This window comes from Aquarana catesbeiana, linkage group LG05, assembly GCF_042186555.1.
Source record: "Aquarana catesbeiana isolate 2022-GZ linkage group LG05, ASM4218655v1, whole genome shotgun sequence".
Taxonomy (NCBI): domain Eukaryota; kingdom Metazoa; phylum Chordata; class Amphibia; order Anura; family Ranidae; genus Aquarana; species Aquarana catesbeiana.
The window spans coordinates 410,175,785-410,194,881 of record NC_133328.1 but is presented as its reverse complement, the minus strand read 5'-3'; the positions used below and the strand labels follow the sequence as shown (position 1 = coordinate 410,194,881).

Genomic DNA, 19,097 nt, shown 5'->3' with positions numbered 1-19,097 from the left:
CAATCTGATTGTACAATCTCTGTACAACTTTGTTTAGATTAACCAGAACTATGGATTAGGATTACCCACCTATCTATCCATTCACTCTGTATCCAATTAGACAGTCCCTTGCACTACAGAGTTGATGGTAGAGCTAAAGGAGATTGAACAATCAGATTGTATAGTTTGGTGAACGTTACAAAACCCAGGACACACTTCTCCTGTTTTCAATACTACAGCTCTATCCACATGGGCTGTTATCTCATCTATCATTTCTTGCACACTTCAAAATGCCAAATCTATGCAAGATTAAAATTAAAGGAAAAAAATCTTTGTCTGTGTAATTAGTGAGAAGGGTGATCACTGATTGATTGCATTTAATTTAAAAAACATCCACCTGGAGATGAGTGGTAGGTAGGAGGTCAGCTGGTCAACTCCTTCCTTTGTCATGACCTATAGTCTGCCCAGGAAGTAAGGCAGAACTAATGGATATGTTTGGGAAACATCCATGAGGACAATAAGGTAAAGTGTATGTAAAATTAATAGAAAGCTTTGATATTTTTGCAAAAGAAGTACATTAATGCTATACTGGTACATAGGGGAGCTGGAATTTAGAGAAAGAAAAGGTGAACTTAGCCTTTAAAGTTGATTCACTAAAGGCAAATAGACTGTGAACTTTGCAATTGCAGTTGCACTAATTTTCCCCAGAGCTTAGTAAATGTGGTAAGGCTTCACTTTGTAACGAATACCCAATCAGGTGCAAGGAAAATAAAAACAAAACAGCATTTTTGCTTGCAAGTGATTGGATGATGGAAATCAGCACAGCTTTACCACATTTACTAAGCTCTAGGGAAAATTAGTGCAACTGCACTTGCAAAGTGCTCAGTCTATTTGAATTAGTAAATCCACCCCAAAGTTTACTTATATTTTCAATTTTAGCAGCTAGAGTAAACCTGTGGCCAGTTGCAGTTGTGTCTCCAAGAACACAAGAAGTGTCCTCACCTTCAACTTCTGCCTTTATTGATGGACGCCGTAAGCATACCTATTTCCTTTAGTTTAAAAGGTGCAATGTGGTGTTTAATTTTCTTATTTTATCATTTTATCTTATGTCTCCAACACAGAAAGTAGCGATGATGATAAAATCATAGCATACCTATGGGAGGAAATTAGAGGACCTTCAGATGAACTGAAGACTGTAGGAGAGGAATCCGTTTTGCATCTTTCTGATCTGGAGCCTGGAAACTATACATATAGGTGGGGATTTAAGAATATTTTGGTTTACCTTTAAATGTAATTTTCACATTAAGGAATTGTATGCACAGAATTGTTTGGAGATGTTAAACAGAAATCATTATGGGAGTACTGACTGCCACTTTAAAAAAGCCACAAGCAGGCTTCAGTAGGTGTTGAAGCAGAGCTGAAGTTCACTGAAAGCCTTTTTTTCTTAGGTAAATAGAAGAATATTTTGTATTTTCATTTCCATATATCGCATGGAGCTCTAGACCTGAGCTATCTTTACCTGCTTTGTTGAAAAATGCATGTTGTCTACATAACTCAATAGCTAAAGCTCAGATTTACATACTTAACTGAACGGTGCAGTAGCTCACCCCTATCTCCTCTTTCTTTATACAAATGTTCAGTTGCAGACAGGCAGCCAAAAAGCAAAAAGCTTATACTGTTTTACAGCTGTACCCTATATTACACATTACTGATAATACTTAGATTTAGTGAATTCTATTTAGTCGTCAGCTCTCATGAAGGGCTTGGGTACTTCATGCCTTGTCTTTGGCTGGGTTCACTCTGTTTATTTATCTATGACAGCTATTAGAAACTAATGTATTACTTTTTTCTTTAGCATACATAGTGCTACCCTCAAAGGGGCCACTGGTAATGACTAACCTAACTTAAAAGTACAGAGGCTGCCCACCACAGCAAGCACCAGTTTATGTCTTTTTCTAAATGTATTGTTTGAAGAAAATATACCAGGATAAAGATTGGGCATGGGATACTCCAAAATGATTAGCATATAGCATTTACAGGACAATTTTCTCCTTAAGTAAATGTGAAAGCTGGACGGTCTAAACTCCCACAGCTGAAGACCATGAGCTAACTTTCTGAACAGGCTAAGACCTCACAGCTGAAGACCATGATGCAAGTTTCTGAGGAGTCTAATGCTGCGTACACACTATCAGATTTCGATGTGAGCTTGTTGTAAGAAATTCTGACCGTGTGTAGGCTCCATCGGACATTTTTTGTCAGAATTTCTGACAACAAAAATTTGAGAGCTGGATCTCAAATTTTCCGACAACAAAATCCGTTATCGGAAATCCGAGTGTGTGTACTCAATTCCGACGCACCAAAGTACGAGACGGAAGCGCTCGGTCTGGTAAAACTAGCGTTTGTAATGGAGATAACACATTCATCACGCTGCACATTTTGTAATCTTTCAATGCAGCGCATTCTCTTCTTCTTTATAATGCTAGAATAATGAAGTTGTTTTGCAGCTGATATTCACACAGAGTTCTGACAAACTGATTTCTTTATTATTTCTTGTGATCTCATGAATAAAATTTTTTGTTTTTTCCCCAGATCTCCAGAATAATGTTTTTATTTTTTGTTTATAGTAATCTCTTTTTTTTGGAAATCAAGATCTCCTGTTTTTTTTCTAGTGATCTCCATAATCTTTTTTTTCATTTTGTCTGTCAAGTTACCACAACACCATTATGATCTTGTATTTTTTAACCTCAAAGAGATTGGTTGGTGTTGGTGTCCCTTGTTACTTTGACATTGTATTTTTTAAATCTACCTGCCTACTCACAAACAAACTGTCCTTTTTTAATTATAACACATAGCCAATGATTTAAGAAAAAAAATTATACATTTATTAGGGGTCCTAACAAAATAAAGAGGAAGGCAATGCTGGATAAACTGGTGAAATTAGCGAAGCCTTTGTACCCCAGGGCACACATCAACTATTTGACAGGCGAAATTGGGAGCCTGAGGAGTCCATTTAATAGGGAGCACAATCCGGTCCAGGACTCAGAGAGATCAGGAACAGCAGCAGATGACATCTATGTCCCCAGGCTGTGGTCTTTTGCCAGACCAGACCGAACCCAGGCCATCACTCTCTTGTATTCCTTACACGCTTGCTTCCACGCTTGCTTCCAGGCTGTGGCTCTGGTGTTGGAGTTGTGGCAGAAGGTGTAGGAGGAGGAGGAGGATGGTCCAACTTACACAGGTGGGTTTTGCTTGTGATTCTGCCCCTCAACCCCTTATTTAGGGCCATATATATCAGTTCCTCACAAAAAAGGCGTTGGCCCACCTCCATTTCCTGTGTTTTCTTGGCAACCATGCAGGCATAGGCCTCCAGAAGACTGGTGGGGGTTCTGAGGGCCGCAAAAGCCTGCCGAATTAACCCAAGTGCTGACTCCTCCACGCTCCTCCCCTTCCTGGGCCTTTTTTGTTGAAGATGGAGGGGAGGGACCTGGGATTCAGTCAGGCTACTGGGCCCGGCCAACTCCTGGCTGCCACTTACCCCCCCCACCTCCTGTCTGCCACTTTCCCCTGCCACCTCCTGGCTGCCACTTTCTACAGCCTCCTCCTGGCTGAGGATTTCCTGTGTATGAAAAAGGGACATAGTTTTAGTTTATTGTTCATCAATCACACACAATTTTGATAAATATGTTGAACAATGCTATACCTGACTCAAGCTGGGCTCCTCCACATCTTTTTTTCTGGGTGGAAGGCCCAGGTTGGACGTCAGAAGCCTCAGCTGGGGTGGAAGGAAGGGTTGAGAGTGATGGCCTGATTTCAGTCTGGTCTGGCAGTCGTAGTACCACAGCCTGGGTACATAAATGTCATCTGCTGCTGCTCCTGATCTCTGGGATCCTGGACCTTCTTGCGCTCCCTATTATATGTGCTCCTCATGCCACCAATTTTGCACTTCAAATAGTTAATGTCTTCCGTGGGGATCTGTGGCTTCACAAATTCCAGCAATTTATGCAGCGCTGCCTTCCTCTTTCGTCGATTTGTATAAAAGGGGTGTTTTGTTTGCCACGGATAGGGCAGCTCTCTGTACAAATCAATGAATTGGGGAGGAAATCATGATCGTTGAAATCGATCCATTTTCTCTGCAAGACACAACACAAGACAAACCCTAATGTCAGGCTAAACTTGCATAATCTTGTCCCAGTGTAGGCCTCAATCTCTAAGCAGTATAGGCACCAAGTTCAAACTGTACCTTCGTTAGAATGATTAGCGCTCCTCCGCTCACAGATCGTACATACAACGCACACGTGTTATGCTTTATATGCACTGCGCATGCGTGAAACTCCGCCCGCCCCTGACCTTCTTTATAGTATATTCCCCGCCCCTTGTCTTTCGGCGCAGTGGGAAAGCACATTGCGGAGAAACAACAGGTGCATGCAGCAGAGAGCAGCAACGACAAAAGCCCGCAGCCATGAACGTCCCAATCCTGGAGGAGATTTAAGGCCTCTAATATGTCCTTGGTGGACAACTTGAAGAGGGCCGACTATGACGGGAAGCATGGACCTTACCCAAACCCAAATGTCAGAAAGGCCAAGATCATGACTAAAGTTGTGAAAAGACTGCAGAAGAGTTTTGGGGTACGGAGATTGAAGGATCAACTGAGGAAACAATGGTCAGACCTCAAATTGAGAGAGCAGGATCAGTACAGAAGAATCAAGAGAGTGCTCCAAAAAAGCAAGTGTTTTGTCGTGTGTTCCTATTCTTCTTATTACGTTTGTGCTGTTCCATGTGCTTTTCTTTACTGTTGTACAGTTTAAAATGGCAAGTTTCAGGTTCGTGGGCATAGTAATCGTTCGTAGTAAACATTGTTCGTTCGCCCACTAATACAATGTTTTTGCCAGGTGCAGGTTAACTACATTTGTTCAGGCCTATTTCTATTAAAAGAAGTTAAATACATTATTGTCTAGATGGGTTTGTAACTAGAATGAAATGCGAATGGAGAAGGGGAATTGGGACTTTGAATGAGGCACATATGCGGTGTGCCTCCATCCCTATACTAGTGCGAAAGAGAAGGGAAAGTGGGACTTTAAGTGAGATAGATGACTTTGTAGAGGCAAAGTTGAAATAAATGCAAAATTGTTTTTATTAGTAACGAACGTTGTATAGAATATGGCAATAAAATAACCACATATATATTCAGTACAGTAATTCATAGAGACACCACCCACACATAACATACAGGTGTGGCATGGGAAAAAAAGTTTGCATGAGTATGGTATTATCAAAGCAGTTCAAAGGTACATAACATAGAATAAATTTATATTAATACATATGACATAAAAATGACATAAAAACAGCACCAGCGACAGGAGTATGGGTATAGGAAGTAAAACCAAAATAAATAAATAAATGAATGTCAAAAATTATTAATCTGCTGCAGACCAAAATTCACTGTGTCCATTACAGACACAGGTCAGCATCACTTGGGACCGACGCGTTTCGTGTAGAGACACTCCTCAGGGGCAGATGCTAAAGTATATCTGCAGAGTGTAAAGAAAAAAGTGGTGACATTAGTCTAGTTCTAATTAGTAATGTAAAAATAGGGCAGATTAGCCCGTCCTAAATACTCACATAGGGTCCAAAACGGTAAAATGTTGCGGCCATGTGATCAAAGTCCCAAGATAGCCTCACCCGGGAACTGAGGTAACAGCAGGGCGCATGCAGCAAAACCTCCCGATGACCCAAGGCACAAATTGCTGGTGCAAGTGGAAAGTTGCAGTGGCCTGTGAAGGCAACCTGGAGTGATCTGAGAAGGTGTAAAAAAAGAGTGTGAAATTGAGAATGAATAAAAAAAAAAAAAAGGTAAAATAAATGGAATGTGATGTAAAAGGGGGGTGTGTGTTGACTCAATATGTGAGCATTATTGGTGTTGCATGAAAAAGTGAGGGTTGGATGATGAGAGCCAATATTAAAACAAAAAAAGTGTCAACAGTGATAACAAAAAAGGAAAAAACATCAAACAAGAGTGGCAGGCAATTGTGAATGGCCTAGGGGGTGACTTACGTGTTGGAGCAAAGCTGGAAACTAAGGAAAGTGTTGAATGCGATGTGATAGCTAGGAGGTGTATCAGCAAGAGTGTGACAGGGGAGGCAGCTTATATGTACCCCGCACACGTGCACGCCGGCTCTTACCAGCATCACGCTAGCGTGTGATAGGCAGGAAGGGGCTCCGGAGAGGGCGGTAGGCACCGCCCTCCACAGAAACCCATATTCACCGCCAGAACAGCTGGGATGGAAATCACATGCTCTGTGTGTTGGCCTCAATCATGACGCCACACACAGGGCAGGATACGTGGCGCCGATGCTCTGTAGGCATCCACCCGCTACCCCCGTAACACACCCCGCCCCCCGGTGGGCGGAGAGGGGAGGGGGAGGCACGTAAAGAGCATCGCAGCTCCCGGGTGGAAGACCAACAAGGGGACCGATAATCACAACAACCGCAACATACCCCAAATGGACTGGCGGGGGGGCGGGGTGTGTTACGGGGTAGCGGGTGGATGCCTACAGAGCATCGGCGCCATGTATCCTGCCCTGTGTGTGGCGTCATGATTGAGGCCAACACACAGAGCATGTGATTTCCATCCCAGCTGTTCTGGCGGTGAATATGGGTTTCTGTGGAGGGCGGTGCCTACCGCCCTCTCCGGAGCCCCTTCCTGCCTATCACACGCTAGCGTGATGCTGGTAAGAGCCGGCGTGCACGTGTGCGGGGTACATATAAGCTGCCTCCCCTGTCACACTCTTGCTGATACACCTCCTAGCTATCACATCGCATTCAACACTTTCCTTAGTTTCCAGCTTTGCTCCAACACGTAAGTCACCCCCTAGGCCATTCACAATTGCCTGCCACTCTTGTTTGATGTTTTTTCCTTTTTTGTTATCACTGTTGACACTTTTTTTGTTTTAATATTGGCTCTCATCATCCAACCCTCACTTTTTCATGCAACACCAATAATGCTCACATAGCTCACATATTGAGTCAACACACACCCCCCTTTTACATCACATTCCATTTATTTTACCTTTTTTTTTTTTTTTTTTTTTTATTCATTCTCAATTTCACACTCTTTTTTTACACCTTCTCAGATCACTCCAGGTTGCCTTCACAGGCCACTGCAACTTTCCACTTGCACCAGCAATTTGTGCCTTGGGTCATCGGGAGGTTTTGCTGCATGCGCCCTGCTGTGCGCGGCTGCAATTACCTCAGTTCCCGGTTGAGGCTATCTTGGGACTTTGATCACATGGCCGCAACATTTTACCGTTTTGGACCCTATGTGAGTATTTAGGACGGGCTAATCTGCCCTATTTTTACATTACTAATTAGAACTAGACTAATGTCACCACTTTTTTCTTTACACTCTGCAGATATACTTTAGCATCTGCCCCTGAGGAGTGTCTCTATACGAAACGCGTCGGGCACAAGTGATGCTGACCTGTGTCTGTAATGGACACAGTGAATTTTGGTCTGCAGCAGATTAATAATTTTTGACATTCATTTATTTATTTATTTTGGTTTTACTTCCTATACCCATACTCCTGTCGCTGGTGCTGTTTTTATGTCATTTTTATGTCATATGTATTAATATAAATTTATTCTATGTTATGTACCTTTGAACTGCTCTGATAATACCATACTCATGCAAACTTTTTTTCCCATGCCACACCTGTATGTTATGTGTGGGTGGTGTCTCTATGAATTACTGTACTGAATATATATGTGGTTATTTTATTGCCATATTCTATACAACGTTCGTTACTAATAAAAACAATTTTGCATTTATTTCAACTTTGCCTCCACAAAGTCATCTATCTCACTTAAAGTCCCACTTTCCCTAGAATGAAATGCAAACTTGATTCAGTGTAAGGAGAGGACACTCAGCAGCTGTTTACACATCTGGACGCAGGAACACTAGTGTGGGACACCAGAACAAACTTTTTAGGGTGTCCCACACAGGTGCTCCAGTGGATACTAGGGGTGTCTGCATGTGTGAAACTTTACCCAAAAAGGTAAGTATTCAGCTTTAATAAAGGGAAAAGTAATGTCTTCTGCTTGGAACTCTGCCAAAACCGACAATTGTACGACACTTCAAGCAATATTTCATATTCCTATTTCTTGCCCCAAATATCTGCATGCTAAGTATACCTTTATTTTATTCACATAGGGGAGAAAAGAATATGGACATCAGAGGACACCAGGGACCCCCAACCTTCTAGAGAAGGGGAATTCCCAAAACCACAACCTGAGGATGTGGAGGAAGGAGAGGTTTATGAAGTGGGTGAAATAGTGACCACAACAGGTGACTGAGACCACAGCATCAGGTAATTGACGTATGCCTGCATATTTATAATACATGATGTGTTTTTTTCTTTTAGGTGATGTGGATGTTGTGGAAGAAGAATCTCATTTCACAAGTACAAGTGCACAAGTCCTCATCGGGGAGATCATGGTGTGCAATCAGGATTTACAGAAGATCAAGGAAGACATCAATAATGTTGAAAAAGACTCAAAAACATCATTGATGTTTTAGGCAGAATATAAAACACACCAAAATTTTATAATTTTTTGATTTTTATTATAACTTTTCTAAAAAATGTCGAAAGCTAAATTTTGAAGATGCACACAGTGTGTCAACATGTGCTATCTGCCATCATGGGATATCAAGGTACCGTTTTGTGGGTGCAACCCCTTCCTTGCTCCTAAAGTAGCTGAGAGGAAGGGGTTGTACCCCCGAAACACATCCATTGATCCCCCATGATGTGAGCTAGCACATGTTGACCTTAGGCATGGTATCAGGAGGCAAATCCCCATTTTGACACTCAATTTTTGTGCATTTTATAAATTTGGCTTTCACAGGGGTGACATCACCCCATCTGATGAAGGCGATATCAACATAGTTTGGACATACTAATATCTGATATTGCCTTCAATTTATCAAAGTTGAACTTTGTAAGTTCCTGAGTTGTGTATTGTTTTATGTTTTGAAAAACATGCCTGTTTACCACAAAAAAAAGGATATTTCTACTGTCCCAAAAAAAAAATTCCAAAAAATATGTTGGTTTATTCAAAAACCCTTTTCTAAACGCACATGTGAATGTGCACAGAGTAAAAAAAAAATTCTACTCAAAAATGTGTGGCTTCTTCTTTCAATGCTCAATAACAGTTTTTTGCTTAAGTTGGTGTTTACAGTGACAATGGGGGTTATTTACTAAAAGCAAATCCACTTTGCACTACAAGTGCACTTTCAGTGTACTTTTGCAGTGCACTTGTAGTGCAAAGTGGATTTTCCTTTAGTAAATAACACCCACAGTGCTTTATAATTTACATCAATCAGGCCATTATCGTCACTCCAAAAAATGAATTCAGGGTGCTGAAAATGATGAATATTATTATCATTAATGCATTACATACATTAATAACAAAAAGAAGGTGTGTGTGTAGCAGAACCACAGCATAAATAATAGTTAGCTAAAGAAGAGATTGTCACCTCATGTATCAAAGAAATTGGAGAACCTAGGAGACAGCTAAAAGAAACACAAGCAGTAAATCAAAGGAAATATTATTTATTATTATTTATTTTAAAAATACATTTATTTAAATACATATAATGTGATGTTAAAGGATAAAACTTACCCTAAAATAGTCATGCAGGACCTGAATGATGGCAGAAGAGGTCTCTGGAATAATGATTCACAGAACCTGGGGGGAGATTCCTGTTGAGAACTTGATGTCCTGCAGACTTCTCCCCATCACCAAATACCGCAAGGTGGCGACGAGCCTCTGCTCGGGAGTGATGGCTTGCCGCATGCAGGTATCCTGCTTGGTAATATAAGAGGACAGCAAGGCCAACAGACGGTGAAAAACGAGGTCCATAATTCCTGAAATTATCAGGATTATTCTCACGGATCTCCCGCAACAAAGGCATATGAGAGAATTGGTCACGCTGGAGCAACCAATTCTTTGTCCATGAACTCCTCCTCGCCCTGTTCATGGACTGGACTTGGGTCAAAGTAAGAACCCCAACACCAAGCCCCCACACAGCACGAACTGTACGATGAGTACGTACCATGGCTTCAAAACGGTCAGCTGGTCAGAACGAACTAACAGAACGCACTGAAAATCAGAAATGAGCGGACAAGAACGCACTGAAAATCAAATATGTAATATAAAAATACGCACTGAAAACCAGATGCAAAATGACTACACGCACTGAAGAACAGATACAAACCCACAAGCACAAACTGAAGAGCAGTAACGAACTGAAAAGCACGAGGCTGAAAATCGTGAATCATCTCTCACCAAACTTCTAATAACATGAGATTAGCAGAAGGAGCCCAAAGGGTGGCGCACTGGCTATTGAACTTCCTCTTTATAGTGCCGTCATACGTGTTGTACGTCAGCGCGTTCTTGACAATCAGAATTTCCGACAACATTTGTGCGACCGTGTGTATGCAAGACAAGCTTGAGCCAACATCCGTTGAAAAAAATCCCAGGATTTCGTTGTCGGAATGTCCGATCGTGTGTACGCAGCATTAGGCTTCACAGTTATAAGACTATTGTTCAAGAATCTTTGGTATCTGGTTACTTTGCACCTATGCACAAGTAGGTAGTCAATGTGATGTCCAGAACACTGCACATTCATAGGGTTCAATTTAAGGTCTTTAATCACAAGTCCTCAGGTCAGCTGCCACCCTACAGCTTTCTGTGGACACAGTCCAGTAAATAAGACAGTACTTCTCCAAACCAGATCCTTTGTGGTGAGGTCCTGCACACAGCTTCTAAGAAAATCCATCCAGACTCTCAGCCCTGACACCAATTAGGACTCAAGAAGAGTTACACAGTCCATGGGCAACCCCTTAGGCTCTGGAATCCTCCTGGGGAGAGAAAACCCAGTGCTTCAGACTATTTATTCCCTTTTCTGCCCTCTTCTAGACATTCCTCATCAGGGATTGGCTGGAGCATGATGAATATTCAGGCTGGTTATTTTTATTGTGCCCCAAGCTCTGAAAGTGTCTTCAGGAGGCAGAAGGAAGCAATCAAACTCCCATCCGGTGAAACCATAAACAGACCAGAACAAACAATCACTGCTCCCTTGACTAGAGAAGAAGCCAAAAACTTAATTTATCTAGCATCCTATGCTAGGAGGGTGCTACACACATTACTTATAATTTACTATTTTAACAGCTTTATATATGAAATTATGGTGTGCCATTTTTCATTTATCAACAGAATGAAGGACAGAAATTGACGGTAAATGTACATAATACGTTTTATGCTGAATTATGAGCTACAAAATACCTATAGATGTTATCAAAGTTAAATAGATCTTTCAGATTTGCATTTATAAATGGAAAGGCTCCATTGCTGAAAAAACTTACACCCTGTCCTGAACACACAGATTTAACATTGTATCACGGTTATCATTTATTTCCTACTGAAGTGTCCTCTGATCTCAGGCAGTGCTATTTGATCTGATATAGTAAACATTGTCTGGCCAAAAGAGCCTAGTCTAGGATTTGTGGGCCATGGCAATATTCACAGCAACTATAACAATTATTTTTATAGGTATTTAAATAGTGGCGAAAATTTGTGAAGGTGTTTATATATATATATATATATATATATATATATATATATATATATATATAATTGTACATTCACATCAGTCCCTGCCCTTATCTCACATCCCTACATACCTCATACAAATTTAGACAGGAACCATTTTACCTACCAGCATGTCTTTTTGGAGTGTGAACTAATTTATTGTGACTGATGACCTAGTGTGCAAAAAAGAACTTATTAGCCACTACACTACTACTTATTAGCCACTACTGTATAGTGGTTGATGAGCTCTTATTTTCACTGTTAGCTACTATTTATGTACATGACTAGGAATATGAGCTATACAACTTAATTTATATTGAAATGGTTTTATAAAAAACATGGCTAGTTGGAAAATGCCAAGTTTTTTTGTGGGTTCCTTGTTTTTTTTTTTATTGCAAGTTAGTGTATTTATATTGAGTTTGTTATGATGCTAGATTTAAATGTTTTTCATCTTTGACAGGTTAACTATAACTGACTCAGATGGGGCTAAAAACTCTACTGAAGCCACTGTAATGGTTTACAAACCTGTGGACAAGCCACCCATTGCCAATGCTGGACCTAATCAAATTATAACACTTCCCCAAAATCATATCAATCTGAATGGAAACCAGAGCAAAGATGACCATCAAATTGTCAACTATGAGTGGTCGCTGAGCCCCAGCAGTAATGGGAAAGTGGTGACTATGCAGGTATTATGGATCATGTGTATGCCTGTTGTGGGTATTTGAGGACAATAGCAAATGTGGACACGTCTTATGTAGGAAATTGCAAACACTGCAGACAGACATTTACCTTATTCAGTTATCAGCACAGATGTTTTATGAAAATCAAATTAAGAAAAACTGTAAATCGTCATCCAATCTTTTTTTTTCTCCTGGGTTCCCAGTATAGATAAGAATATTAAAGGGGGGATGGGAATGGCTTATATAAGCAAAAAGATTTTTGTACTTACTGTAAAAGCTTTGACTTAGAGTCCATTGAGGGAAACAAAATTGTAGAATAGTCTATGACATGCCTTTTATAATGCCACCTACAGGAGGTTAGGACACTTGCAAAACAAAAGCTGTTTGAGTTTTGTGAGGAAGCAGTACATAAGGCCACATAAAAAAGGGGGCTCCATGTAATATACAAGCATAAAAATCTTATTTCCTTTATCATCTTTCGAGGGACACAGGACTGTAGAATAGTCTGACATGTGGGACCTCCAAAAGCAGGGATGGGCAAAGACAACCAATAGATGTGGAATTTAAGTAGCATCGAGGCCTAGAGGCCTAATGAAGAGCAAGTTGCTCAATGTGGAGAGAAATTTTGTCTGGAGGAGACATATTCGATCAACCTGGTGTTTCAGATGCGGTCCAACAGACTTCCAAGAGGGTACTTGAAGAAGCATAGAGTTTCTACCAACAATATGGAGGAAAAATACAAGTGGAACAATACTTCCCAAAAAAGGAAATTAAGTTAGACCAGCAGTTACATCTTTCAAAAAGAAAATAACTGTGAAGGCCTAAGCCTGGTATACCAAACCCCTGGTAGGCAGCCGAAGGTGATTAAGGCCCCTTTCACACTGGGGCGGTTTGCAGGCGTTATTGCGCTAAAAATACCGCCTGCAAACCGCCCCAAAACAGCCTCCGCTGTTTGTTCAGTGTGAAAGCCTGAGGGCTTTCACACTGAAGCGGTGCGCTGGCAGGAGAAGAAAAAATCTCCTGTCAGCCGCATCTTTGGAGAGGTGAAGGAGCGGTGTATTCACCGCTCCTAAACCGCTCCTGCCCATTGAAATCAATGGGACAGCGCGGCTATACCGCGGCAATACCGCAGCTATAGCTGCGCTATACGAGTGGTTTTAACTCTTTTTCGCCCGCCAGCGGGGGGTTAAAACCGCACCGCTAGCGGACGAATACCGCGGTAAAACAGCGCTAAAAATAGCGCTGTTTTCCGCCGACGCCCCCTACCGCCCCAGTGTGAAAGGGGCCTAAGTCACTATAAGCAGTCAATTATTGGAACCAGATGATTCCAAAGTAATTACGTAGAAGAAGCCTAAACAGAATAATGCTTCTTCCAGGCTGAAACAGTGGGAGAAAGAAAGGGAAACGCACCTGTGCCACACTCCCCAGTGGATGTCATCAGTGTTCAGTTCCTCCATTATTAACCACTTCAGCCCAGGAAGAATTTCCCCCCTTCCTGACCAGGCCATTTTTTGCGATATGGCACTGCGTCGCTTTAACTGACGCTGTACCCAAACAAAATGTATGTCCTTTTTCCCCCCACAAATAGAGCTTTCTTTTGGTGGTATTTGATCACCTCTGCGGTTTTTATTTTTTGCGCTTAAACAAAAAAAAGAGCGACAATTTTGAAAAAAAAACACAATATTTTTTACTTTTTGCTATAATAAATAAACAAAATTCATCATCAATTTAGACCAATATGTATTCTTCTACATACTCTTGGTAAAAAAAATTGCAATAAGCATATATTGATTGGTTTGCGCAAAAGTTATAGCATCTACAAAAAAAGGGGATAGATTTATGGCATTTTTATTATTATTATTTTTTTTTAATAATGGCAGTGATCTGTGATTTTTATTGGGATTGCAATGGACACATCAGACACTTTTTTTGGGACCATTGACATTTATACAGCAATCAGAGCTAAAATAGCCACTGATTACTGTATAAATTTCACTAACAAGGGGTTAACACTACGGGGCGATCAAGAGGTTAAATGTGTTCCCTAGGTGGGGGGAATGTGGCTGACTAGAACAGGTGAGAGATCGTTGTTCCTACTTAGTAGGAACACACGATCTGTCTCCTCTCCCCTGCCAGAACCAGGATCCTGCCACAAGCGATCGCGGGTGGCTGCGGGCGCACCTGCTACAGTGTCTTAAAAAGCCGACATACAGCTACGACAGCTCACGCAGGTGAGCCATCCTGCCGCAGTATAACTAGAAAATGGCAAGAAAATATAAAAACTGCTCAACAGCTTCAACTGTGAACTAATTTGTGGTATATCATTCAGCCCAGGTTCACTCACTATGTGAGTATTATAAGATTAGGCATACCAGAGGTTGTGTTGATCTCTGAATCTTGTAAAAATGTATTGTAAATGGAGGCATGATAGTGGGAGGCAGTGTTATATGGCAGCCGGCTTAACGGTTTTTGCTGTGCCAGTGTTCAAACATCCTGTACGTGGCAGTATAACTTTTAAAGACTGTTGTACAATCCTGGTAATGTAGACAAAAACTCACCCAAGCTCTACCGCATGATTGTAGAATGATGAGCTGAATAACGGTGCTCAGACTTGTTGTGTCCCATAAACATCAAAATAGCAAGAAATGCCGGAAACTCGATTGCTTCTTCTTAAATCTTTATTAAACACTTTATGTGCCAGTAAATGTCCTGTATCTCTAAGATGACTGATCAAGGGTTGTAAATGCTCATCAACCCATTCACTAAGTCTTTCTAATAGGGATCCAATACCTGCTACTATTGGGCATCCCTTAACAGGGGATTGCTGTTTGTGCACCATTGGAATGTAGTGGAATATTGGGGTCACAGGTTTATCTATAAATAAGAAATCAATGACCCTCTATTCTAATACCCCCATTTCTCCACCATCCTCCAAAAGTTGTAACAAGCCCCCTTAAATACTGTCAGTAGAATCAGAATCCAGTGGCCTATAGGTGCTGGTGTCATTGTGCTTTTAACTTAAGAGGAATAAGTGTATATTGATTGGTTTGCGCAAAAGTTAAAGCATCTACAAAATAGGGGATAGTTTTATGGCATTTTTATTATTATTATTTTTTTTTTTTTTACTAGTAATGGCGGCGATCTGCGATTTTTATCGGGACTGCGACATTATGGCGGACACATCGGACACTTTTGACACATTTTTGAGACCATTGGCAATTATACAGCGATCAGTGCTATAAAAATACACTGATTACTGTAAAAAAGTCACTGTCAGGGAAGGGGTTAACCACTAGGGGGCGATCAAGGGGTTAATTGTGTTTCCTCTCTGTGTTCTAACTGAAGGGGGGAGGGGACTGTCTAGGGGAGATGAGAGATCGTCTGTTCATACTTTGTATGAACAGACGATCAGTCTCTTCTCCTCTTAGAGAACCATAAACTGTGTGTTTACACACACAGATCCTGGTTCTTGGTGTGTCACCAGCGATCGCGGGAGCCCGGCGGTGATCGCGACTGCCGGGCACTCACATCGGCTCGGGGGGCGAGCAGCGGGCACGCGCCCCCCTAGTGGCCACAGGGCGAAGCGACGTTACATAACGTAATTTTGCCTAGCCGTGCCATTCTGCCGCAGTAAAACTGAGGCGGCTGGTTGGCAAGTGGTTAAAGGAATATAATTTGATTCCACAGTGGGTTAATTTTTCCCTAGAGTTTTCAGTCTGTGTTTGCATTTTTCCCTCCCCTCTTTCTCTGGTTCTGCCAACCTCACTTGATTTTAATTGTTAATTGATTTTAAATTGGATTGTACCGCCCCTTTTTTGGAGGAATGGATATCTTTTTCTATATAAACTTGATTTTATTGTAAACCTGTATGTTATGAGGAAGGCTCCAGCCGAAACATGTTAGCACTTTAGATGTTGCACTGCTGTTAGTGCTCAATAAAGATTTAAGAAGAAGCTGGAATTTCCTGCTATTTTGATGTTGTACAATCTAGAGTCCTTCCATGGACATTCAAGAAAAGCTTTTCTTTGTTTTTAGCTTTTATAAATCAACCCTATTATACTATGATATTCTGTGAAAAGTATGTCACTGACCTGCCAAAGTGCATATCAAGTGTTAGATAGCCGATTTGCACATACATGTGCCTCACTAAGAAGTAAAATAAATGATGACCTCGAGAATATACCTTCCATATAGCTGCTGCCAAATGCAGAGTTTATTTCCCTTTAAGCCCTGGTTCACACCAGTGCAGCTTTGTAATTGCACTACTTACGTAATTTCAAAGCCACATAGTGCGATTTGCACTGCTTATTTTATTACAGCCTGTGACTTCATTTAACAGAAGTTTATGCAAGCCGCAATTAGGCCCCTTTCACACGGACGGATAGAATGGTGCTTTTAGCTGCGGATTTTCTAATTTTCTACCGCAGCTAAAAGCACACAATGCTTTCCTATCGCCCCATTCACACACTGCTTTTAGCTGCGAATTTGATACATGCGGTTCTGTGCGGATAGAAAAAATAGAATTGCCTGCGTCCAGGAGCGATTTAGCGCAGCTATCCACACATAACCGCAGGTATTCGCAGTGCACTGTGTTAGCTGCGGATAACAGCGCCGAGCTGCTCTTCGGGAAAGGAAAAATTATTTTTCCTTTCCCGATGAGCGACAAGCATGGGGATCCGACTCGGATCCCCGCCAATGCCCGGCACTGTTTGGTATGAATCTTGAGGGGGAACTCCACGCCAAATTTGGGCGTGGGTTCCCACCCACGGGCATACCAGGCCCTTCGGTCTGGTATGGATGTTAAGGGGAACCCCCTACGCCGAAAAAACAGCGTGGGGTCCCCCCCAAAATCCATACCAGACCCTTATCCGAGCTGCATGGCGCCCCCTCCCCCAAAGCACCAACCCCCCATGTTGAGGGCATGCGGCCTGGTACGGCTCAGGAGGGGGGGCGCTCGCCCGTCCCCACCCCCTTTCCTGACCGGCCGGGCTGCGTGCTCGGATAAGGGTCTGGTATGGATTTTGAGGGGGACCGTTTTTGAGGCGCCGTTTTTTCGGCGTAGGGGGTTCCCCTTAACATCCGTACCAGACCGAAGGGCCTGGTATGCCCCTGGGGGGGAACCCACGCCCAAATTTGGCGTGGAGTTCCCCCTCAAGATTCATACCAAGCAGTGCAAGTTTGTACTCCGTTGGGTTGCCATGGAAATGGCAAACCGCAGCTAACCGCAACCGCAGCTAATCGCATTGGCAACCGCAGCTAATCGCACTGTGCAAATGCAGCTGATCGCAGTGCCTGGAGTCTTGAATTTCACTGGAAAAAAACATGCTTTTAACTGCGGCAGAATAGCCGTCCATGTGAAAGGCGCCTTAAACCTGTAAAAAGTAGTACAGGAACCTTTTTCATAACCTCTGTGACATACGTTGCATTGATATGAATGGTTCTATTGCTGGCAATGGGGTGTGACTTGTCATGTGATTTGGAACTGTCAAACCAGTGTGAAACCAGTGTGAACTTTAATGCTAAAAGAACACTTTCTGGCAGCCATTTACTTTAAACTCCACTGCATTGCTGATCCCTGGCTGCTGCAGGTTTTTGACACCTCCAGATGTGTGAATATCCTTTTCTTCCTACTGCACACTGTGGTTCTTCTCAGAGGCTCGTACATCCTGTAAAGCAGGGATATGCAATTAGTGGACCTCCAGCTGTTGCAAAACTACAAGTCCCATCATGCCTCTGCCCTGGGTGTAACGCTTGTGGCTGTCAGTCTTGCTATGCATCATGGGACTTGTAGTTCTGCAACAGCTGGAGGTCCGTTAATTGCATATCCCTGCTGTAAAGATATATAAACTGTCAGGAGGGTCTACAGAGTGTGGTGAGAAGAATAGTTATTGACAGCCTCGAAAATGTTGAATACCTGAAGAAGCCAGGTATTAGCAAAGTGGGTCTGAGAGCCGCTGGAAAGGTTAGTATATAGCATTTTGATTTTAGCATCTATCCTGTATTGATCGGGTCACTACAATGGGTGTTGGGTGTGTGTGTGTATATATACACTGTATATACATTTTTGTATTACACTTAAATATTTTATACTGTAAATGACAAAGTATTCACAAAGCACCATTGTCTACAAGTGATGGTGTTTGTTGGTTTTATTTTTTTGGCAAACCATTTTTAAAACATCCTTGTGGTTCTTGGGTTAAATGTGATTTGAACTTTTATATTACACAGGGCGTACGCTCCCCATACCTTCAAGCTAAAGCAGAACAACCTGGAGAGTATATATTTCAGTTGACGGTGACAGATTCTGCCCAGCAGCAGTCTACTGCTCAAGTAATTGTAACTGTGGAGCCTGGTAGGTGAGGTGACTAATTGTACATGTTCTTCTGCATGACTCGCTAAAGGGACAAGTACTTGTAAGCTCTGATTGTTTGCTTGCTCCAAAAAGTTACGTGTGGTATGGTATTCTATATGATGTAATGATAAACATTAGTGTGCCATTATTCTATAAAATAAGAGTGCCTGCCCACATTCCTGTACTCTGCCCAGTGAGACTACCCTTAATGGCCAACTAGCTGGTAATTGGGCAGGGCATAGGTCAGAAGGCATGGAAGTGAATTTTCTAGTAGTAAAGTAAAGCCAAGCCAATGTCAGAGGGGCCCAAATATGAGGATTTTGTTGGTCAATGAATGTAATAGAGAGGGTTTTTTTGGCTAAAGAAGGTAAGAGCTGACATTTTCTTTTTCGCTGCTTTTGGAAAGAGCTTTCATTTTAACCACTTCAATACTGGGC

The 19,097-nt window shown here is 41.9% G+C and overlaps 1 protein-coding gene across 3 annotated transcripts in view; it reads left to right on the top strand.

Moving 5' to 3' along the window:
• The window catches only part of KIAA0319 (KIAA0319 ortholog), an 85,599-nt gene that overhangs the window by 24,014 nt on the left and 42,488 nt on the right, over positions 1-19,097 (top strand). Inside the window, exons 8-11 of one of the 3 annotated variants that reach the window (XM_073631158.1) lie at positions 922-1,011; positions 1,101-1,233; positions 12,086-12,314; positions 18,537-18,660. In XM_073631158.1, the coding sequence (XP_073487259.1) occupies positions 922-1,011; positions 1,101-1,233; positions 12,086-12,314; positions 18,537-18,660 (576 nt within the window). Of the gene's footprint in view, positions 1-918; positions 1,012-1,100; positions 1,234-12,085; positions 12,315-18,536; positions 18,661-19,097 lie in introns of all 3 variants that reach the window. The other 2 variants (XM_073631157.1, XM_073631159.1) reach the window with 2 other exon arrangements.